Source organism: Orbicella franksi, chromosome 8 (genome assembly GCF_964199315.1).
Source record: "Orbicella franksi chromosome 8, jaOrbFran1.1, whole genome shotgun sequence".
Lineage (NCBI taxonomy): Eukaryota > Metazoa > Cnidaria > Anthozoa > Scleractinia > Merulinidae > Orbicella > Orbicella franksi.
Window position 1 is genome coordinate 11,275,721 of NC_138152.1, and position 22,925 is coordinate 11,298,645.

At 40.8% G+C, this 22,925-nt stretch overlaps 3 protein-coding genes across 3 annotated transcripts; 2 read left to right on the top strand and 1 right to left on the bottom strand.

Annotated features, from left to right (window-relative positions):
• Positions 1-7,611: 7,611 nt before the first annotated feature.
• On the top strand, positions 7,612-10,475 carry LOC145495934 (fibroblast growth factor 2-like). Its single transcript, XM_081475535.1, has 3 exons — positions 7,612-8,165; positions 9,458-9,561; positions 9,775-10,475. The coding sequence occupies exons 1-3, from the start codon at positions 8,048-8,050 to the stop codon at positions 9,955-9,957; spliced, it is 405 nt and encodes a 134-aa protein (XP_081331661.1). The 5' UTR covers positions 7,612-8,047; the 3' UTR covers positions 9,958-10,475.
• Positions 10,476-10,619: 144 nt separating this feature from the next.
• On the bottom strand, positions 10,620-12,751 carry LOC145495900 (uncharacterized). Its single transcript, XM_081475498.1, has one exon. It carries the CDS (start codon positions 12,657-12,659, stop codon positions 10,839-10,841), a length of 1,821 nt encoding a protein of 606 aa, XP_081331624.1. The 5' UTR covers positions 12,660-12,751; the 3' UTR covers positions 10,620-10,838.
• A 1,857-nt stretch (positions 12,752-14,608) lies between these two features.
• Positions 14,609-18,326, top strand: LOC145495665 (RAD52 motif-containing protein 1-like). Its single transcript, XM_081475290.1, has 5 exons — positions 14,609-14,713; positions 14,813-14,891; positions 15,875-16,091; positions 16,219-16,277; positions 17,116-18,326. The coding sequence occupies exons 1-5, from the start codon at positions 14,609-14,611 to the stop codon at positions 17,415-17,417; spliced, it is 762 nt and encodes a 253-aa protein (XP_081331416.1). The 3' UTR covers positions 17,418-18,326.
• The last annotated feature ends 4,599 nt before the right edge of the window (positions 18,327-22,925 follow it).

Here is a 22,925-nt window from a genome sequence, read left to right on the forward strand (position 1 = left end):
TATGTATGGGCATGAAGATACGAACACTATTACAAACCGCTTTCTTTCTTTAAAGTCACGATTAAATTTAATTGTTTTTTTCCCTTGAGTTAAGGGTTAGCAAAGAAGTCACACGAGTCACATAATTCAAGAATTGCGTTATCTACGGCTATCTTTAGTACGGTGGTTATTTCCCTATCAATGACGTAATCTTTGCACGTTCTGACACGTTCTTTGCTTGGCTTCCAAACATTTAATTTTCTTTCCGATCTATGAACTCGCTGCGATGAAACAGTCAAAGGATTTACTTCATTTGCCTAAAACCGCAAGAAATACTCGCAAAATTACAAATAAATTAATCACCGTCGCTTCTGCCGAAATAAACTTGCAAAGTAAACACGATCTTATTTGTCACGTAGCGAAAGTGAAAGCTGCAACGTCAGCGCATTCCATGGCTGACGTAATACCTTTTTTCAGCGTATTTATTATTCCCTTTAAATCCAACGCTTTGATAAAGCGAAAAGAAAATATATTTTACCCACAAAAAAGAAAACAATATCCGTAAAATTGTTCGTGTGTTTATGTTTTAACAGCTTCTGGCGGAAAAACATCACACGTTGCGTAACTCAAAGTTTGGCCGAGCGGGGGTCTGCGTCTGGTCACCGACAAAAAAAATACAAAAAAAAATAATAAACCACGGGTAAACCTAGAACCGCGCTCGGCCCATGGCCGCGCGGTTAATCAGCCACATCTTCACTAACTGTGTCCTGTTGAAGTCTCCTTGCAAGGTCGAATGATGTATGGCTAAGACTGTTCAAGAATTGCTCTTGTGCCGTCGACTCCATTAATAAATCCCCGGGAAAACCCCGGCCTCCTTGGGTCCTGGCACTAGGTTTGCATCAGGGGATCCAGGCTTGCGCGGAAAAGACGCCTGGTAGAATCGAGAAGTCAGAAAACGTGCATTTACAAATTTTGCAAATCAAAATGTCGGCTCAGCAGCGAGATTTCATTATGAACTAAATTGCTTGTCAGGTGTCAGTATGGGATGTTACGTTGAGATGTTTAAACTAAATATTACAACATTTGGTAACTAATTACATTGAAAGTCAGAACATGCCGGACTTAAAATTCGAGAGAAGTCAGGAAACGCGGAGAATTTTGTTCAAAGGTCAAAATATGCCGGATGTTATGATTTTAGTATTCAGGAAACGCGGAATGTATTGTTTCGGAGGTCAAAAGAGATGCGTACTGTCTAATTTCAAAGACAGGAAATGACAGACATTTTACTTAGCAGGTAAGGAAAGGTGGAAAAGTTAGTTTTTAATTTTGACCCTGAAAACGCGCCATAAAAAACAGCCACAAGCCACATCCTGTGGCGAGCCCCAACCCAAGCCGCAGGCACGCACGCACGCACGCACGCACTATGAAATAGTGCAGAAACGACCAAATATAAAGATAATGGAAACTATGTAATATGAAGGCATCAGGAACACCAGGCCCTTCTCTGACATGTCCCTGAAGCCCCAACGAGTAACGGCTAGTTCTCGGGCTCGATAAGAGCGCGCGTTCCAGCGCTCTAGATTAACAACTACTCTAATATAAAATTGTTGCCCCAGCCCTTGTCTGACAGGCAAACTAACTCTGGAGATAAGCTAAATTGTGGATCACGTTATGATTAATCGTAATAATAGTAAGAACACTTATAATAGTAGACAAAGCCAGCACTTGCCCGGTCTTTGTCGGAATAAAATAAAATAACTAACTGGAAAAATAAAATAGGATGTACTAGGCTAAAATTGCCGCCCCAGCCCATGCCTGGAAGGCGAGCATTGATCTTAGCTACAGCTAACAGCTGAAGTAGTTTACTGAAGACTAGAAATAATAATTGTGATGCCCCAGCCCCTGACTGAAAGGCGAGCTTAAGTCTTAAACAACTCTCCAGGTTGACGAATATACAGTTTAAACGCGTCGGATTTCCAACGGCCAAGGTGGCGAATCTGGGCATCCGATAAACCTTGGTCAGCCGCCAACGATGCGGCGCCGATCCGAAAAGAGTGAGATTTGTGTTTGGATGAATCAAGTTCACAAAAGTTTAGTGCTTGCCGCAGTTGTTGCGTAAAATGGCTAGTTTGAACTGGGGATCCATCGGAAAAGCAGAACAAGGCACCCGGAGTGGTACCCCGCATAGAACAGTAACGTTGTAAATAATTCACTGGGCAAAACTCTGTTCCCGTTGCGCAGTCCAAAACAACCGAAAAGGGGCGCCTACCCGAGTTATGTTTGAAGTCGGTGATGACAATTGTCGCGGCGGTCACGCAATTGTCTTTAAATTGGAAATGAAGATCTTGTATTTGTACTAAAGATTTCAAAATCGCACCCTTGGCCGTGAGTTAGCCTGCTCGGAAAAAGCCATAGAAGGCCACCAAAAACATGGTCTGGTACAACAGCCTTTGATATGCTGATGAGTTGGTATGATCTAATGCGAGCACTAATCGTTGCAACACGCTACGTGTTATTGGAATTCGAACGGCTGGTGAAGAGTATAGCTTACTGTGAGCCGCTAAAATCTTCTGCACTAAAAACTGTTTAGTGGGATCAGGAAAATTAGCTAGGTTGTGAACTTAACTTAACGCGGAGACATACGTCCAGATTGTCGAGGAGGCAAACTTCCTCGCCGAGAGATATGATATAAACAATGCTAAATTGTTTACCGAGACCGGAAGGAGCGAGGCACGCGACTCGCAAAATTCAGATGAAAACTCGACATATGTCGACCAAGCTCTTTGGTAAGTCTTACGCGAACCCTCAGTAATGGCTGAGTGCAGAAGGTCGTTCAAGTGATGCGCCAGTTGTTGGGTAGTAAGCCCGGCGGAGCCGGCGTCGGTTGTTCGTCTGCGTAAGGCGCTAGTGATCTGAATTTCTCTACCTGTAAGCGAGATAAAGTATCGCTCTCGCGGTTAACGCGACCAGCGATGTGCTTAGCATGAAACAAAATATTGTATTTAAGTGTGCAGAGAACAAAGTGCCTCAGCAAAGCCATAACTGAACGATCTTTAGAAGTTTGCTTATTGATTATAGCAACAACTGCCTGATTATCCGAAAAGAAAACAATACATTTGTCACGTATAAGCGGTCCCCAAATCTCAAGCGCCAGAAAGAACTCTAAGACAGTAACATGGAGTTGTTTCCAAGCGGCGGGCCACTCTCCAAAACACCAATGTGTGCCAAATACTGCGGCGTAGCCCAAGGAACCCGCCGCGTCCGTAAATAAATTGAGGTTTTGGGAAGTGGCCCATCGCGATCCGAGGAAAAAGGATTTGCCATTGTACACGCTCAAAAATTCCCCCCAGACGTTGAGATCGTGTTTACATTCCTGGGTTAATCTGACGTGATGTGTGGGTTTCCGGATACCTTTAGTCAAGTCTATCAAACGGCGCAGAAAAGCACGCCCGGGAACCACAACACAGCAGGAAAAATTGAGGAGCCCTATTAAAGATTGTAGCTCTTTCAGCGTGACGCTTTTACGAGAGCAAAAATCCGCCAACTGGGTACGGCATTTGGCAAGCTTGTCCTCTGGAAGACGAGCCTCCATCAATGCCGTATCTAAAGTGATCCCTGCGAATTGCAGAGCATTGGTGGGGCCCATAGTTTTCTCATCGGCTATCGGAACGCCTATACGACGGCAAACGCAAAGAAAATTATCGAGATCTACCTGACATTTGGCCTCCGAATGCCCAATAAATAAGAAGTCATTTAAAATATGGATGACCGACGACGCGTGCAATCTATATTTAGCGATCCATTCTAACGCAGTGCTGAGTGATTCAAATATATTGCACGATGATTTAATGTCTGTCTTAGCCAGAAAACAGCCCTGTCCGATTGCTTTAATGAGCCTAACAGCATCATCGATAGTGGCATATCTTACGGTGGCTAACTCTTTAGGAATACCATCATTAACAGATAACCCCTCCGGGTAAGACAAAGATGAATTAACCTAAATTCTCCCGGTAACGTTTTGGGAACGATGCCTAGGGGCGATACCCTAAAAGTTTCAAAGGGAGGCGTATCATACGGACCCACAATTCTGCCCGCTGCGAGCTCTTTTGACAACTTATTATTCACGCTAGCCGGATTGTCCATGGCGCTCTTCAGATTTGGGGATCGGATTGCAAGGGGAGAACCACAATATCGTATTGAGAAACCGTGAATAAAGCCTTGGATAAGATAGTCCGAAATTACGTTATTATAGCCCTTAAGATAAAATGCGAGACGGTCGGGCCTTACCGGCGTTGGCCCGCGGCTCAACAACCGATGCTCTTCCCTGACTGTCACTCCCAGAGGGCATGCTAGAGGCTGCGTTGCTTGTGTTATTGTTCGGTCTGTTAGCGCTGCATTGGCTTGCGGGATGGACTGCCCCACATTTGAAGCAGGAGTGTTTGAAATTGCAGCCCCTGCAGAACTGACCTGAATGAAATCTCCAACACACCCCTTTGGGAAAGGACTGAAAGGGACGCTGGTTGGGCCACCTTGCACGAAAATCATAGTTCGAGTTTGGGCGTGAGGTGGTGAGGGAGCTATGCATGGCCTGGCGCCGTAATTCCCAAGTTACGTTATCCCATGGGTATCGGTCAGGTTTAGACTGGCGAAGAAATCGGAACTGCTCGTCGTAATAACGCCAGTTACCTTGTTTTGCCGCAATGTCCCTGACCACCTCAGAATATTCATCAGAGAACTTGTCGCCTTAGGTACCCTAATTGTATAAACAGCTACAAACACATTAAATGCAGTCACCCATTGGTCAATGGATAAGCTACGCCGTTTTGGCTTAACGTGCTCAAGGCAAAGACTAGGGTGATCATGGTCATTTGCGACAGATAATCGATATTGGGACTCGTCTGGTGATACGGAGAGGAGAGACCCGAAATCAACATATTCGTTTGCCCATATCTTTGCCTTGATACGATCCGAGACGCGAGACTCGAGGTCAAAAGTGACACTGGAAAACGTGCCGTCCGGTTTCTCGGACGCAAAGGTTAGCCTACCCGCAGCCACGGTGTTCGTCAGATCTGCAATCTCTTTTGAGGCGGCATCTTCAACCACGGTGGGCTGTGACGTGGACTGATTACTAGGTCTCTGTTCGCCAACTGCGGGAGAGATGTTGAGAGTGCCGATGCCGGCCGACTGTAAGGCCCCAGAAATCGCGTTTGAGATCAATTCACTCAGTGCGGTGAGGCTGAACTGTGGTGAGGACGTCGTGCTGTTAGGCAGAGACGCAGACTTACCCTCTGAACGGCGCTGTTTCGCCGATACCGCCGGTGTGGAACTTTTTGACGCCTGGCGCTTAGAGGCTCGTTTAGGAGGCATGCTTATGAAAAATTGAAATTATATTACTCAAACGTAGATCAGATTAAGACGCTGTGAAGCTCAAACCTAGTGGGTGTACTCCCCTTGTCTTAGCAGGCTGGAAACACTTCAGCCAATGAGCCAAGGGCGATTAACATGTTGAAAACAAATGGCACAAACAAATCCGAGACATTTCGTAAAGGCTTAGGTGAAAGCCAACGAATGTCAAGTACACATAGAAGCAGGCAACATAACAAAACCAACAATCCGAGACATTTCAAAAGGACAGTTGTCCTATAATGGCCTGAGTGTGTTGGGCACACTAATGTAGTTAAACAATAGCCGCCAGGTGATAACACACTAATTACGCCATAATGTCAAGTGCAATACTGTAAAACAATCCGAGACATTTCAAGAGGACTATTGTCCTATAATGGCCTGAGTGTGTTGGGCACACTAATGTGGTGTAACAATAGCCGCCAGGTGATAACACACTAATTACGCCATAAATGTCAAGTGCAAGTAATTACAAATTCCAATATAGCCTGCGAAATCGGTATACATGATGCATGTATTAAATATTTTGTAATACCGCCTTTAAAAGATCACGATGGCTACGTGGCCTTGGACAACGGCAATTAATCGGCGGACACACCCACTAACTTTACAGCCTTCAAAACAGCCCCTCGAATACTACGCACAAATTTGTAGTAGCCTAAATTGTTTAGATGGACCCCATCGGGTAAATAAAGGTCTCGCTTGCAGTTCCAGAAACCTCTGTGCCGCCAGTAATAACAAAAAGGCAACTGCTCGAGCACTACCTTAAGATATTGGTGAAGCTTGCCCACTTTACAATTGTACTCCTCTGAGTCCCGCGTACGTCGCCGCAGTACCTGCCCTACTACAACAAATTCGACTGAATATACATCGTGCAAATCTCGAACTAATTTTTCTAGCTCGGAGCCAACAGTCTCAGGCGCGACCTTAACGAGATCATTGGAGCCAAGCTCCAAAATAATGATCTTGGGAGCAATTTGGCGCACGACTGTAAAGTCAAACTTACGAAATTTCTCAATTGTGCGGCCCCCAACGCCATGAAAATGAATATCCACAATATCACTAAGAGTGATATACGCATGCAAGTGCCGCTTCTTCTGCACAAACGCCGCAAGTCGGTGAACGAAGGAGTGCCCTATTATTAACACGCGATGTTTAGCCATAGATGTATAAAAGGAGAGGGCACTAACAGCAACTTGAAACGAAGGTTAACAATAGCCAAAATGGAGAAGGACAGACTAATTAGAGTAAAGGTAAGGGCTATAAAGGTACACTTGCCTGATTCCGACGAAAGAAAGTAAAGTACGCTTCTAAGGCTAAACAGCTATCGCGATCGGCGCTGGCAGAAAAAGGGGAGAGGGTTAGCAGAGCACACGAATTTAAAGCTTGCTCTGCGTGTGGTGTCTAGCCCATTAACGGCTATCTACCTCTGCAGCTTGTACCGTAAGATAAGATAAGGCCCCGCCTCAGCATAAAACCCATTATCGCGCTAAGTCAATAATGGGCCATATTAAGGTGTGCCATGTTTATTTTGAGACAAATTTGGCCTCGTTTTTGAAACGAGACTGAACGTTTTTCCTTTCCAACAATGACTTCCACCTTCCAATTATTGAGAACGGGGTAAAGAATATATTTAGTTATTTGCAACGGTATTTGAAACTTTGCAAACCCTGCCTGATTTTACTTATTTGCTGAAAAGGTTCTTGTATTTTTTGTTGTTGTAAAATTCATATTTACAGTAGATTTTTTTACTTTCCTATCATCTCATTTAACATATACTTCCTTTTCCCATTACTCACGCATTTTTCACTTTCAAAAACGAGGCTTTCATAGCATGTAGAAGAAGCCCAATATGAAATTACAATGACAAGTCCTTTACATGTAATTGTCGTCTTAAACTTAAAGGAAGGAAACTTCGACTTTTATTCAAAAATAGGGCTGCGTTTGTAAAACGAGACACTAAAAGGAAATACCCACGTCTCAAGGTAGCCACCTCCACCGATAACTTACATATAAGAAAATATTTGATGATACACAAAGGCCATCAGTAAGCGTTAATAATTGGACAATGTCCCTAGGTTTTCTATGAGCTCCTTGTCGACGAGGCCCAGCCAGTTGACTTTCGCTCATAATCATACTTCATGAGCGGTCAGGAAATTTTTTTTCTTAGGTATCGTTTAAGGAAAAATTTCCCTTTCAAAATGTCGTGTGTGCGATCGTGCCCTGTTGTCATATAAAGAGTTGTTGTCGAGGGCTCATAGACTATAGCCATAGTTTTTGCGCCGAGCCTCATTTTGAAACAGAGGCAAAGAGCAGCTCATTTTGAAACAGAGGCAAAAGGCATATCCCGTCTCGGCACCAGGGAATTCTCACTGTCGAGGTCTAAGACGGCGTCTCAAATGCTAAGCACTTCAGTGTAAGTTTGGTATCAACAAGGATGCGAGATTGTTCTTCAATAAGCTACCGCTGGCCAAAAGAGACGATGTAGAAGATAAAATCACGTGCCGTTCCAAACAAAAAGAAAATGCAAAGGGTGGGTGAAACGAAATTCTTTTAACTTGGTAGGCGTCAATCACGATTAATCGAGGTGTGCAATTAAGTTAGACTAGTACACTCAAAATATCTTCAGTGTATCGCAAATCCGCTTACAACAACAACAAACGACATGGTTCATTTCACTCCCTACACGTCGTCACCGAAGCATTTAAAATGCAGTCATGGCTTGTACCTCAGAGTAAACGAGAACGGCGTACAGGGAAGCCGGGACGAAAATGATATTCACAGTGAGTAGAGAAATGTATTTCGCTAATTGTAATGTTACGTATAACTTACAGAATGCCTGCGTGTTACATTCGAGCCTAGGAATTGTAACCCAGCCACAACTGAAGTGAAACCTTTTCTTAGCATTTTTTAGCCGTTTATTTCCGAGAGCGATCATTTTCTAATTTCTCTTTACGATGTTGATACATTGTCAAGTGGACAGGTGAGGAGATTAAAGAAAATCATCAAGCGAGGAAGGGATGTCGCCTTCATATAGAGCGATGTTCTCTAAAATTACATTAAAGGAAATGCGTAATAGTCAGTTAGGAGTATAACTTCTTTAAATCTACAAGGCTTTAAGCAGTTTTCAGTTTCGAGAAATCGAGATTTGCATTCGAAAAGGCCCAGTGTCAATGAAAAAAATGTATTTTTGATGTGAACTTCACTGAGGTCAGGTACTACGTCTTGAAACTAGAAGAAAAGGAGTTCTGACGGTTATTGAAAATATAGCATTGTCTACGTGAAGCCAGACACGAAAAAGAAAAACTCAATGACAGTGATGAACTTAATTTTTTGACCAATTGATTGTCAGCCAGTTTTCCGCTTTCAATGTTAATTTAAATAATTTGGTGGAACATCAAAATCGTAATTCGTTGTTGATGATTTTCACTCTTTGTCATTCGCCGTACATTGCGCTGTTCTTTTAAAATGGAATACTTGGAAGGCGATCTTAAGTAAATTGGTTAGTCCTGTTATAATATTTGGTTCCCTGTGTGCAATTGTCTACACTGCAATCGTGTTCTTTAGTATCTTTGTTATACAGTTACAATATTAAAGTGTATCGATTCTTTGCGCGAAGGCATCAGAAAATCAGAAAACGAGCTAGACAAACATTATGTTACTGACTACGATGATTAATTTAAGTTTTTCACTTTCCCGCCATAGATCAATGCCCAACTGTTTTAAGACGTTAACTTAGCTTGAGCCTGCGATCCAATCGAAAACCAGTACTTGTTTTTATAGGCGTCAATTGACCATAACCTGAATGCCCAATATCAAAGATGTACGCTGTAAACCAAGGCTGCATGTTTCGGTCGACCTATTAGCAAGAGTATGGCCGCCATGTTGCGTAGTGGTCGTTGTCGTAACTTTGTTAAAAGAAACCTGCAGCACTAGTATCCCATTCAGAACCCACCTAACACTGTACCTAGGCAACAGGTCCCAGTTGCTCCATAATACACAAACAGGAATCAGTGAAACACTGACAGTTGTGGCCCAGCCGCAGCTGCTATTTCTTGTGTTTCTTTGTCAATAGTTTTTCTTGTAATGGAGTTCGTCGAGGTCGGTGTGGTCATGATAAAAGGAGAAGCGGCAGGAAAGTACATTGCGATGGGTGCAAACGGAGAGTTATATACCACAGTAAGTAAGAACTGTCTGGTTTTGAATTGAATTGTCTAGAGGACAATAGTGTTTGGAATAACCGGGTAGAGACTCAAAAACAATATCACTGATAAGGGTGGGGTTCGAAGATACTAGTTTTGTTTTTCTTTATACTCGTTGAGTCTTGATCTTGCTCCGACTCAATCCTATTACATTAACTTTCTTTTGGTCATTTTTTTTAAAATTCCACAGACCTCCTCATCTCGGCCAGAATGTGTCTTCAAAGAGATTTGTGGGACCGAGTGCACTTCGTATCAATCCATGCTCAATCCTGACTGGTATCTAGCCCTGACGAAACAAGGCGAGGCGAAGCCTGGGCCCAAAACTAAACGCGGCCAGAGGGCTGTTGGTTTCATGAAAGAATCTTTACTGTGAGATGATTGGACAGCGACTAATTCGCAAAGTTGACAAACTTGTAAAGAATAAAAAGATATAAACGTAAGCGTGCTCGATCTAATAAGGCTAACGTAATGATTTGATTTAGCACCCTTCTTCCAATACGCGCTCCATAGATGAATGCGGTTTTTTTAATTAAGCGCCCCTATTCCAATAGGCTTTCCCATGGCTAAGGTGACATTCAAGACAGGGTCATAGAATGGGCTGATTAGACCAGTGAATTATGACTGTGCTCCTGTCTGAACGTAATCATGATAGCCTGCGTTACAGGCGTTTAGTGGCGAGGGAGAGGGGGTGGGGGTGGTGGAGTGTTCAAGCAATGATCGCTGAATATCCTGAAAGACAATTCTATTTTGCTCAGCCAAAATGTGGCGGCAGTTGTGATTTACGGTATTCTGTCTTTTCACTACCTGCTCACGGTTTATGCTGGACCCTTTGTGATAGATAAGATATTTTTTCATTGATTCCCTTGTTTTAAACTTAGATAATAATAATAATAATAATAATAATAATAATAACAACGACAACAACAACAACAACAATAGTAATAATAATAATAATGTTTATTAGTGGTTTATAAAAAAAAATTACAACTGTAAAAATTCTTAGGACAATATATATGTCAGGGAAATACCAACTTACAAACGAATTACAAATTACACTCATTCTTTACAACCCTTATAAATTTGTCTATTATCATTTGTCGAAAAAATTTAAATAAGAATAGTAAAAAATACTCTACACATTTAAATGGCAAAACTCTACTTTAAAAATACACTGTAGCTATATGCAGGTCCACTTCCTGGCTCAGTGTTCGTGGCTTCGGCTAGAGATCCCCAGAAATAGCATTCTCAATTGCCTTAACGAATATTTGCATGTCCTTTTTCGATATCTAAATCAATGTCCGACAGTTCTAAGTGGACTCTCCTAGGAGCTCGCGAGCCTGTTAAACAAAGTAATGTTGATCTCAGCAGCGCAAAAGATACTCTTGCCCTGATCCATGACATGGTAGTCGCATAACTTTCGCCCTTCTTTGTAGCAACTAACTCAGCAAGTCTACTATGGTATCGATTACATTCCACTGCCATTCCCCCCGTCGTGCTAAAAACTAATGGCGTGAAAGTAGCTTGCTCTACTTCTAACACACGGCTGGCATACTGGCGCTTCTTCTCTGTTTCGTGCTGCCTGAATATCTGGTCTGGATCCAAATCTCTATAGGAGTCTGCATTCGGATGGCATACTCTGACATCAAAAAAAGCCGACCTCTGCCTCTCCCAGAATCCCCTAGCAACTATATCCAGCCGCGCATCAGGGGCGGTGTTGGCTCCCCTATTCAACTCTTCTCCTGTGATGTCTCGCAAAACTGGTTCGGTTTCGACACCATTGCATACCATGCTAAGCAGTTCCGCCTCCAAATCCCTTAGTTCATTATGGCGTTGGATGATAAATCCGCCTCTTTTGCATATCATAGCGTGATCCACATTGAATATGTCCCCGCAAATACAAACAGAGGGAGTATCAGGAACTTCCCAATCGTACCTGAGTTTCACAGCGTCTCGGAACTCACTCTTGTTTAAATTAAAATTCATATCTCTAATTGGCAAAACAGTAAGCCAACTAGAAGCACCTTTCTGAGTGGCAAGGTCGACAGCTCTCAAAGTTTTTCCAGAAATCGAGCCCTTCACCTCATCAAGTTTTTCCTTCAGATACTGATACTTCACTTGGCTCATCTCCCGTTGCACAGCGTGTACTTCACTTTCGTCTGGTGGCTTATGCGACTGTGATTTTATTTGATGGGCTAGTGGACCAGAGATGTTGGCTGATGCTGCATAATCTAAAGCTGCTGTTTGGCTCGGATTTATTAGGCCCATACCTCCCATTCTCACTGGCAGCGCCAATAGCTCACGTTCAGCTTCTGTACAATTGTGACCTGTAATGGACAGTATTAGGGCATCAGCTATTGCGCGCTCCAAAGGAGCGAGTAGATCTTCTATAGCAGACAGAGATCTCATAAAGTACGTCCAGGGGTGTTTTAATCCAAAAGTGAATGCTGCGTAGCAAGCCTGGGGCTGCGACAAAGCAAACTCGGCCAATTTTGTCACCTGCCCCACCCATTCTTCGACTTTACCGTTAACGTACTGCTCAAGATAAGACCTGGAGCCCAGCGCCGCACCCAGATGCTTCCGTCCTTCTGTGGTGATGTTGATTGCTGTTGCTTCAAAGATGTTCCTAGTGGTCTCCTCCTTATCAGGCTTCGTAACAAGCCAGCATTTTCCAGCATTAGGGTAATATCCTAAGTCCGGTCCGGCCATCGTCAGCTCATCCCACCACATCCTGATGTTCTGTAGTGATCCACACCCTGTCGCATCATCTGCAAACCAGCATTGTTTGGCTTCACTCACCGTCTGTAGACGAGAGATGAGCGGCTGTAGACTAAGAGCATACATGCACATTGCTAAGGGATCGCCTTGCGTAGTACCCTCCGCGGAAATTAGCTCTCTACCCCCCGTTACAAATAGTCGTGCTGGTGCTCGGTAGGTATTGATTGCAAATATAGCTAACGCTGGACAAAGAGCCCTAATGTTATGAAGGGCGGCGGCACGGTTTAGTGTATTGAAGGCGTTTGACGCATCCACTAGCAGTACAGCATCGGTTTCATTGTGCTGGAATAAACTGTTCATTGCGTGCACTGCTGCCTCACTGCCGGATTTGTGTCCAGCGCAAACCGGAAGCGAGCCACTCGACTTTAATATGTCTTGTTTCGTCACCTTTGTCACGCACTTTCCAATAATTCTTCTAATTACTTCGCCCACTCCTATTGGTCTGACTTCACCGTTACCTTTATCCAGTGGGATAAGACGACTTACTAGAATCGGCTCAATAGTCGCGTGATCAATGTATTCTGTGCACAACCGGCGGGTCAGAGTTGCAAGAGCGTCGCACAAATTAGAGCCAGACTTCTTGAAAGACTTGCTAGCAAGGATCCTTTGAAAACCGTTTGCATCTACATTTGAGGGAACAACAACAACAATAATAATAATAATAATAATAATAATAATAATAATATACCGAAACCCCTTCTTGCCGCACGAAACACATTTTCTGTGGACAAGATTTTCAGTGACGCTTTAAAACACTTGCAATAGTCGTTTGAATTTTTCTGGCATATGCTTTCTTCCTTTTCAAATTTTATTTTGCATTAGCCATCGCCATTCCCTACCCCAATATCCTCTAGCGCGACACAGATCGCGTGGACAACGAATGTGTCAATCCATATATATTTGGTGTTCCAGCGCTGATTGACTGATTTCTGACAACTTGCTCAGCTTCGCATCAGCGGGGTTTCTTGGGCTCTAAGTGATGCGGGCAGGCTCTTCTTCCTTTTTTCCTTTCCTACTTTCTTTCCCACTAAGAGCCTCGCAGTCTATGGGTGGCTGAGTAACTCTTGTCTGGTTCAGTTATAGCCCTCAGTTATAAATGCTATACAGGGTAATCACTCACTCGTCCTCTTAACCCTTTGTGAGGCATAAGCTCGCAACCTTCCTAACCTTGTTCCCACGGTTCTCTCTCTTCGTCCCTTGGGTTTTCTCGAGGAAGAGAGAGGGCCCTGAAAACGAAGTTGCATTTTTCGATCTTTTGCCGCCTTCCACATTTCTGGTCATGTAAGGCCCGTCTCATCTCAATTTCGAGAGTTCTCCGCCATGATGTATTTGGTCTCCTTAGGGATTTACCTGACATAGGGCCTTATATTGTGTTTAATACGTATACACTCATGGAACAATTGACTATGAGCAACTCTGTATACAGTAGTGAAAGGTACACATAGCCCTCCATAATTTGGACATGCGCTGTTGGGCCCGTTTTGTCTCCCTCTGTAGTATTTATTTCATGATTAAAAATTACAATGAAAACGTTCACTGGCTAAAAAGTTTCAAAAACAACATTAGCTTTCGGCTGTCGATCTACAGCCTTCGATGGATAAAAATGGAATGCAAAAGGATAAAGTATATGCAAAAAGGGCGAGATAAAAATAATAAGAAGAACAAAAGCAAAGTAAAAAGGATAGTATTCTTTTGAAACAATAATCACCTAATTTACACATTTTTACTTTGCTATTGTTCTTCTTCTTATTTTTATCTCGCCTGTTTTTGCATACATTTTATCCTTTTGCATTCCATTTTTATCCGTGGCGGGCTGTAGATCGACAGCCGAAAGCTCATGTTCTTTTTGAAACTTTTTAGCCTGCGAACGTTTTTATTTTAATTTTAAATTATGTCTCATCCTGGCAATCTTTAATAGTATTTATTTCATTTGCCAAAAAAGTAGCCACAGATTTCTGCTAATTTTTTTCTCAGTTATTGAGGATAGTGAAATTATTAAATAAAAAGTGGGGGTCACCGTGCTCGTTTAAGAGAAAAGGGGCACTTATTTCGTTATCGAGCTTAGTTTGAGGGAGTTTGAGGCGCTAATGACGCGAAAATCGTACACAGTAGGGATGCCCAATGCAATGCAAGTCTAAGGTACACAGAAAACCACTATATGATTGATACACCACGGGTCAATTTTTCTACTAAAATACCGCTGAGTAATCGGACGATACGCGGGAGCGCGCGGGAAGTTCAAAACAAACATGGCGGACTCATCAGTTGACGTAATCGAGTTTTTCCGTCCTCATAAGAATGAAGTTAATTTGTATGTCACCAACATTTCAAGACGGCTAGAGAAAGAAGTACAAGTAAGGATTTCTTTGTGTATAATAAGATGTTTTGCCATATAATATGGACAAAAATGATGTACAACTGAACAATAAGAATTGTCGTTTTCAATGATTCAGGTGAAACTGCTTGAAATATTTTCCCAGTTTGGATTGGTGTATGAAGTACAAGTGATCGATTCATCGGATAGTTCAGAAGGTAACTTATTTTTCTTGTTCTAACTTTCTGATTATAGAAACTCTTTTTAACGTCAGAACTGTGAACACTGAAGACTTGGATACTTTAACAAATTGACGTCAGTTTCTTATGTGTAAAATGTGTAGATGGAGTGGCCCTATACAGTAAGCCTATTAATTTTCTTAGGTGATTACATGATTTTGACTGCAACTTGCTCAGCATAAGTACTTGAAACTTAAAGGAGGCATTTCAGAGCCACTTTCAATGTCAGACAATTTTGAGGTTTTCACTCTATCAGCAACTGCTAAGTAATGGAAATGATAAACCCATTAAAGAATAATAAGTATAACATTGTTGCTAGAACCAGAAGCCTATCACCTGGTGTAGGTGATGTGCATCTGCTAGAATTCATTACCAGTCTGTCAGTTTAAGTGTTTTGCCTTAGCTGAATCAGCTACAACCCTGGTCTAAACTAGCTGTGACAAAAACTATATTGAAAAAAATATTATCATTTTTCCATTTGTACTGAGTAGACTCCAAAATATCATTAAATAAATGGAGCTTATACCCCTCCCCTGACTTGTAATGTTTGTAATCATGTGGTTTTGGTGGGGACGGGGATAACACAAGAACTTTATCCTTTGGTTTTCAGACCAAAACAACATTGAATGAAGGTAGTGGGGAGTGGGGGGGCTACAGTGTGGTTTGATTACATCATAGTATCACATGCAATTATTGACAATACTATCTCGACAGTTTTTTGCAGGGTTGTAGGTGTAGCTAAGTGCACTGACCACTGTAAACAATCAACATGTAAAATTGGTTTAAACTGTCCTAACAAGCCAACTTGGGATGATCCATTTTTAATCTGATTACTTCCCCACCATGCATGAGAAGGAACCTAATCAAGGCTGCATGTAATAAACTAAAGTAAAGTCAAAAAGTGATTATTAATTAACTGAGTGATTATCTAATAACATGAAAATTATCATTTTTGCCATCAGCTCCTGAAGAGTCCACTGTGAATAGTTCTGACCTGAACTACAGTTCTCTATATGCCTTTGTCAAGTTTTATTCAGCAAGGGCAGCAAAAAAGGCAAAAGAGAGAATAAGTGGAAAGAGACTTTTAGGAGGCCAATTTTTAAAGGTCAGTTTTAGTTTTCCCTTGTGGCAGAGTTCTCATGGTAATAATGTTCTTTATCAACTGTTGCATAATTTTTAGGCCAGGCCGGGGTTGTTTGAAAGGTGGATAGCACTATCCACTAGGTATTAAAATCGCTATCCAGTAGGTAAGTGTTAACAAAACAAACCACGCTATCCACTGGATAGTGATTCATCTGGTGGATAGTGTTATCCACCTTTCAAATGGCACTGGGCATGGTGGAGATCAAAACATGATAGAGCAAGGTTAGTACAGATTGATGGGCTGTCAAAGTGTCAACACTGATATTTTAAATTCAAACAGTGGCTTGAGGATGTTCACATGAATTGTTTCTGTGCATCCTTACTGCATAGGAAAATTCACGCTCTACATCATCAAGTGTGTGTTAAGTAATAAAATGAACAATAACAGGGGAGATGGCCATCGCTATGGATTTAGTGATCTTGCACGTTCAGTGACCCCTATTTTTCTTTTGATAGATCACTTCCTCTACTGATTTTCTCTGCTTAGCAAAAAAAGAAAGAAAATCTATCAATTAAAAGTTTGAATTTTTTGCAAAATGCACCATCGAATTCTGTTCTTTTTAGTTCTTTATTTATCTGTGTGGTGGTTTCAAATACCTCTTGAAGGATTAAGTTATGTTGGCAACATTTGGAATCATTTATGCAACAGACCCACTTTTACAAAATATGACTAATATCATTTGCCTCCGTTGACTCACCTTTGATATTTAAGACCATGTAGACCATCTGTAAACCATGCTGAATTATGTGTACACGTCAATTTGTCACGTGCTTTGACTCTGAAATTAAGTTGCTGACCCCCAATGTTTTTTTACATTTCTGATACAGGTGACTCATTATCTGACTGCAGTAAGAATATTAAAAAAATCTATTTACTGGAAAATGTTCATGCGAACATCCTTAAGCAATGGTATCATAATCTGTCAATAGAGCAATTGTGAGAAAGAAATTCGTGTCCAATAGCCCAAGGCTAGTAGATTTCTTTTGAAAACTTTGTCAGGAAATAAAGATTATGTGACTTTTCAACTTTCAAACTCCTTGTAAATTTTATGGTTCACAGAAAAAGACCCCACTAAAAGACTTGAATTGCTTGGATATGCCAAGAAACTGGCCTACAGACATGCATATGAAAATGCATTTAGAAGAGTGATTATTTTATCTTTGGACAATGGCAAAGTTGGAGTAGAGATAAACCAACAAGACATGCCTAATTGCAGTTTTGATGAACCTGCAGAGGATGGAACAGTTCATGTAAACTATACTGAAGAAATGCCTGTCAGTGATTCAGATGAGAAACACAATACACCATTAGAACTTCAGAATACAAGTAACTCTTCACTTGCTTGTAATGATGAAAACTGAAATTGCACTTAATGAACCTGGAGAGGAAGGAACAGTTCTTGTAAACAATACTGAAGAAATGCCTGTCAGTGATTCAGATGAGAAACACAATACACCATTAGAACTTCAGAATACAAGTAACTCTTCACTTGCTTGTAATGATGTTGAAAACTGAAATTGCACTTAATGAACCTGGAGAGGAAGGAACAGTTCATGTAAACCATATTGAAGAAATGCCTGTCAGTGATTCAGATCTCCTATTTTTGATTCCAATTTGAACTGGAACCCATACTTACACGAATTGAGCAAGAAAGTTTCAAGAGGTATTGGAGTATTATCTAAAATTAGATATTATGTAAACAGGAATAAATTATTACATCAATTATATTATTCACTTATTTACCCCTTCCTCACCTGTGATTTATCAACTTGGGGCAATACTTATAATTCTACTCTTAAACCTCTAGTAATTCTTCAAAAGAGGGCTATACATATTATAACTTTCTTGAAACCAGATGAACACTCTGAGCCTCTTTTTAAGGAATTAGAGATTGTTAAATTAACTGATCTTGTTGTCCTTCACAATGCACTTTTCATGCATCACTATTACTATAATCCTCTTCCATCTTCTTTTGAAAATTGTTTCTTTTTTGACCATATTAGGTCAAAATGTTACCTCATTAGCATATGGTAAGACATTTAGGTTGTCTCTTTTAAGACTGATAGGGTACAGTGAAGGTGCATTTTTTTCTTTAAATTTTTCAATGTTTTATTCATGTGAAAAATCAATTTCAAGGAAAAATCAGGTACTTCCCAGTAATGTAATAATGTTACAACACCTTATTATCCAATTTTTGCTCTATTATCTGTCAAGTAGTCGCTTACGGAAGGTCAAAAACGAAAGAAAATTTCAGACTTTTAGCTCCAAAAGTGGTCGCGGTCGCTTACGAGAGGTGGTCGCTTACAAGAGGTTCCAAAAATAGTGATTTGACTGGGAAATGTTTGGTATTTTGGAAAGCTGGTCACTGAGGAGAGGTGGTCGCTTATGAGAGGCAGTCGCAACCGGAGGTTCCTCTGTATTTATTTAAATCAACAATTAAATGGACACTTAGGATAATTTTGCTGCGTTTTTGGTCAAAACAATTATCATTGTAAATCTGTCTCTAGACCTGGCTATACTTAAGGAAATCCAAGCCTCGGGGGGGGGGGGGGGGGGGGACTCCCATATAAAGAGGGTGGGGGTGATCTTCTGAAATTTTGATAAGAATACTTAAGAGGTACCAATTCTAAAACAACATATTATCTCTTGTTATATGATTTTCGAATTAATACACCAAAAGATACGGCAAAAGCTCCTGCTGTGGACCTTTTGAGGCTGAACACCTTAAGATTGAGGTACCAAAACCGCTTTTTTAACCCCTAAAAGATACGATAAGCAACCCCGTCCTTTTTATTTGAAAGTTCGAACGCTTTGATACACAGACGAGACGAAACGCAGATTCAAGAAATTATACAAAAATCGAAGAAGTTAAACATTTAGCCAGGGCCAGTTAATAAGAAATCAACTAATAGCGAGGTGAGATAAAAATACGGTTTTGCTTTCGACTCGCGCCAGTCATTTGAAGGCGTTTTGCGTTTTAAGCCTTCTGGTCGCGCGAAAATTGGGGCGAGAGCAAAAAATCGAGGGAGTGGGTGCTGGTGGGGCGAGTGAGAGATTGCGGAAATGCTGTTCATTCATGCACAGCAAATGCTGCGAAGGCTCTACGAAGGCGATGTGACGTGTTTGTCTGACCAATGTTTGGTAGTCTAGGACCATTCTTTCCAAAACTCGGCCATAAATGGTGATAGTCAATATCCTGCAACGTTCTTTCCCAAGGTAAGAATTGCTTGAAGTCTTAAAAGTATTTATACTTGTTAACTCAGCTTGTATTTATAACGCACGCTTGTTAATAAATAGCATAAGCAGCAAATTGCATTCCAGAATCTTAATAAAGTTAGATGTTGAGGCTGTTATTTGAAGGCCAGAGAGATAATGAGCAACATCAAACAAAAGCTATTAAAGTAAGATGAGCTCGTGTAGCACAGATCTGCTCGCTGCAGATGAATTTTGTTATTTTCCCTGCACAGTCATGATCACCCTGGGTGCTGGTATTTACATAAGCTTAAGTTACTCAAGTGTTAGAACTACCTTGTATTATGTGTTGTTTACTTTAAAAACACATGAAGGTAAAACTGAAAAACTTAATTAGAGTTGATCCACACTGAGAACAAAACTTTTTGTTTCACAGCTTAACAAACAAACCTGTCAGCACATAACCTGTAGATGATTTGTCTAGCAAGGACAAAATAATTTGTCTGGCGTGGGGGGGGGGGGGGGGTGGGGATGGGGTTTGGTTACAAACTTTTTGTCCTGGTGTCTCAAAACCTAATGCCTAAGATCTAAGACCTTAGATGTAAGACCCCCCCCGGAATCTCAAAACCTAACACCTGTTAGACCCCCTCTGAATCTTAAAAACTGAGACCTAAGAACCCTTCTGAATCTCAAAAACTAAGGCCAAAGGCCCCCTCCGAATCTCAAAAACTAAGACCTAAGAGCCTTTCTGAATCTCAATCAAAGTAGCTATGAGCCACTCTACTTGGAAAATGGATCGCCCGTAAACAATGAGAATTTTGATGCCTCTGACTTGAGGTTTTAATCAGTGGGATAAGTTAAAGTTAAAGCCCACTGACAAAATGCAACGGTAAGAGAATACAGAAGGGGATGTAACACTGTTGAACACATTCATGAATTTATTCGTGATCCTTGTTGGAGACAATTATAAAGAAAGTATGGCTTCTTGTCTTATCAGCAAAGCAAGCATAATTGGATTCTCATTTTCATTCTTTTTTTTTTCGTTCTTTATTTTCGCAGGCAATGTAAGTGATTTTTTTCTTTCTTTGTTACCTTTTGAGAGATCTTTGAAATAAACAAAAGGTTTTCAACATAGAGTCATAATACCACAAGGACAGCACTGCATGTTGTTTGCTCAACAAAGTTCCGCTCAACAAAGTTAAGCCCTGTTTGGTGGGATTCCTGTTTGGATGGGTTACCAAATATGAACACCCGTGTTATAATATTTTCTTTTTTTTTCTTCCATTTCAAAGGCGATATTTAAGTGACTGCTGAACTGCCAGTCTTGTGTAATGTTTTTTTTTTTTTTCTATTTATCGACTATTCTGTTCCTATCATTGTACCGTGTCTGTATTCATCTTTGAAGTATTTATTTACAATACTGTATAAATAATAGTGAAACACGTTGTTCGAAATATTCTCCTTAGTTCTCTTGTCTGTTGATTGTCCAAAACTTTTCATCACGGCTTGAATCATAATTGGAAAATTCACGCGGCTCATCAAGTTTGTGATTTTCAATATCTCCTCAGTTTTTGGCAACTGAGTACAGTTAAACCTTTATATAAAGTGGACACCTTCGGGAAATGTTAATGAGCTATTTATATAATTAGTTTTTATATTATGTGTCAAATTCAGATTTCCATACCTAATGGCATACATACACGTTATCATGCACACTGTCAGACATGTTACTGAGTCTTCAGTTTTAATTTTTGACATCGAACCGTTTCCAAAAAAAATGAGGGAAATATTTCATGAAAGACTGAAATTGATTGTGTTAATTAATTTATCTTCTCCCTCTTGACCCATGCCGTACTAAAAAAAGATGGAAATTGTTGATGGTAACCAACATGTAGGTTGGGGGGGGGGTGGGGGGGGGGAGAGGGACACAGTGGGGCATGAACGGTGCACTACTCGTTACCTGAAATTCCAGACCTTGCACCTTCCTTAGCTGTTGTTATAATTATGGTGTTCAATTTGTATCAAATAATATCTCAAATGACCTTACAAAATACTTCACTTCATGTTCCATTACCTTCAGTTGGGAATAATAATTGTCCCATTGTCTCTTTTCATGCCTTCTTAGAGTTCCCACTCGATTTTCTGCTTGTTTGTGGCTGTAAGCTCACCCTTACTCTTTACTTCAGATTTATTTATGCAGCCATTAATGGGAGAAGTGGCTGTAATGGGAATTCGGAGATCCAGCATGTGTTTTTGGCGTAAAGAATTAAGGTCAGCAGCCTGTTAAGCTTTAAATTGATACATACTTCAGTGTGTGTCATTGACGTACAATGCATGTGCTTGAAAGTTTGGTAGGAGAGTTTGAAAGAAGCTAATAAGAGTTACTTGAGGTATGGCTTAGAGTGACCCTGAACTTTTCCAGTTCATCTGGCCTGGGTAATGTTCGATAATGTTCATGAATATCCAGTGGATAAATCACTCCCCAGCAGATAAGTGTCAGCAAAACAAACCGTGCTATCCACTGGATAGGGATTTATCTTGTGGATAGTGTTGTACAGCCTTCGAACAACTGGGGCAGTGTTCAATAAATTAATTGCCAATAGGAATGATGAAAGAGTTTGACATTGCTTGTACCATAAAATTAACAAACACTCTACATTAGGACTATACCTAAAAGGTGACAGAATGAATAGAATTACATGAGCTGATTATGTAACAGATAGCATGGCTTTGCTATATAACTACTGAGAGTGAAACCTGTATTAAGTGGACACCCATGGGACACTCACTAGTGTCCACTTAGTAGAGGGTGTCCGCTCTAAACAGGTTCTAATATAGATTAGTGCAATGATACACTGTAGTTAACTATTAACTCTTTTGTAAGTACACAATGTAAGATCAAAGACTGCTTAAAGCACAATGTTCAGTCAGTCAATGCGTCGATCTGGAATAATCTGCTTACGTTTAGAATGACATCGCTGAACAAAGTTAAGGGAGTGAGCTGAGCTTTTAGAAATAAAAAGCCTTTGAAGTGTCCGTTTATTGGAGGTTTTGTGAAACAAAATGGCTTAATAAAATTGGTTTCTACGTCGGCTTAACAGAGGTGTCCGCTGAATATAGGTTTATTTTACAGTGAATGTTGGAAGAAAATTTAGGGACTCAAGCTGGTGTCCACTTAATTGAGGGAGTCCACTTAATATAGGGTCCGCTTAACACAGGTTCCACTGTGGCATATGTGTTACATGTATAAAAGGAAATGACTGAACTTTGTTCATGACAGCCAAAATATAAGCAGGGTTAAATTGTTACAGCCTGAAAGTGGTCATAATAATGGGGTTGTTGGAGTTACACTGTTCCCAACAGTTAAACTTAGTGGTAAATATAATTTAGGCAGCTAATCTGCACAGGTGTTTACAGTGGTGAGTTCGAACATGATCACTGAATAAGACTTGTGAAATTTATGGATATTCAATTTTTGTTGTTCAAGCTTAAAAGCAAGCAATCAAAATATGTAATCAGTTGGTGTAATTCTGTTTTCAAAATGATACAGAAGGGGTTTTTTTTGTATTAAAAATTATAGAATGCATAATTTGTATTTAGGTTTGCAGCCCATTTGTGTGACCTGAGTAGTGTCTTTTCATTGGATCCATTCCTTTGGAACTAGCGATGAATTTTAC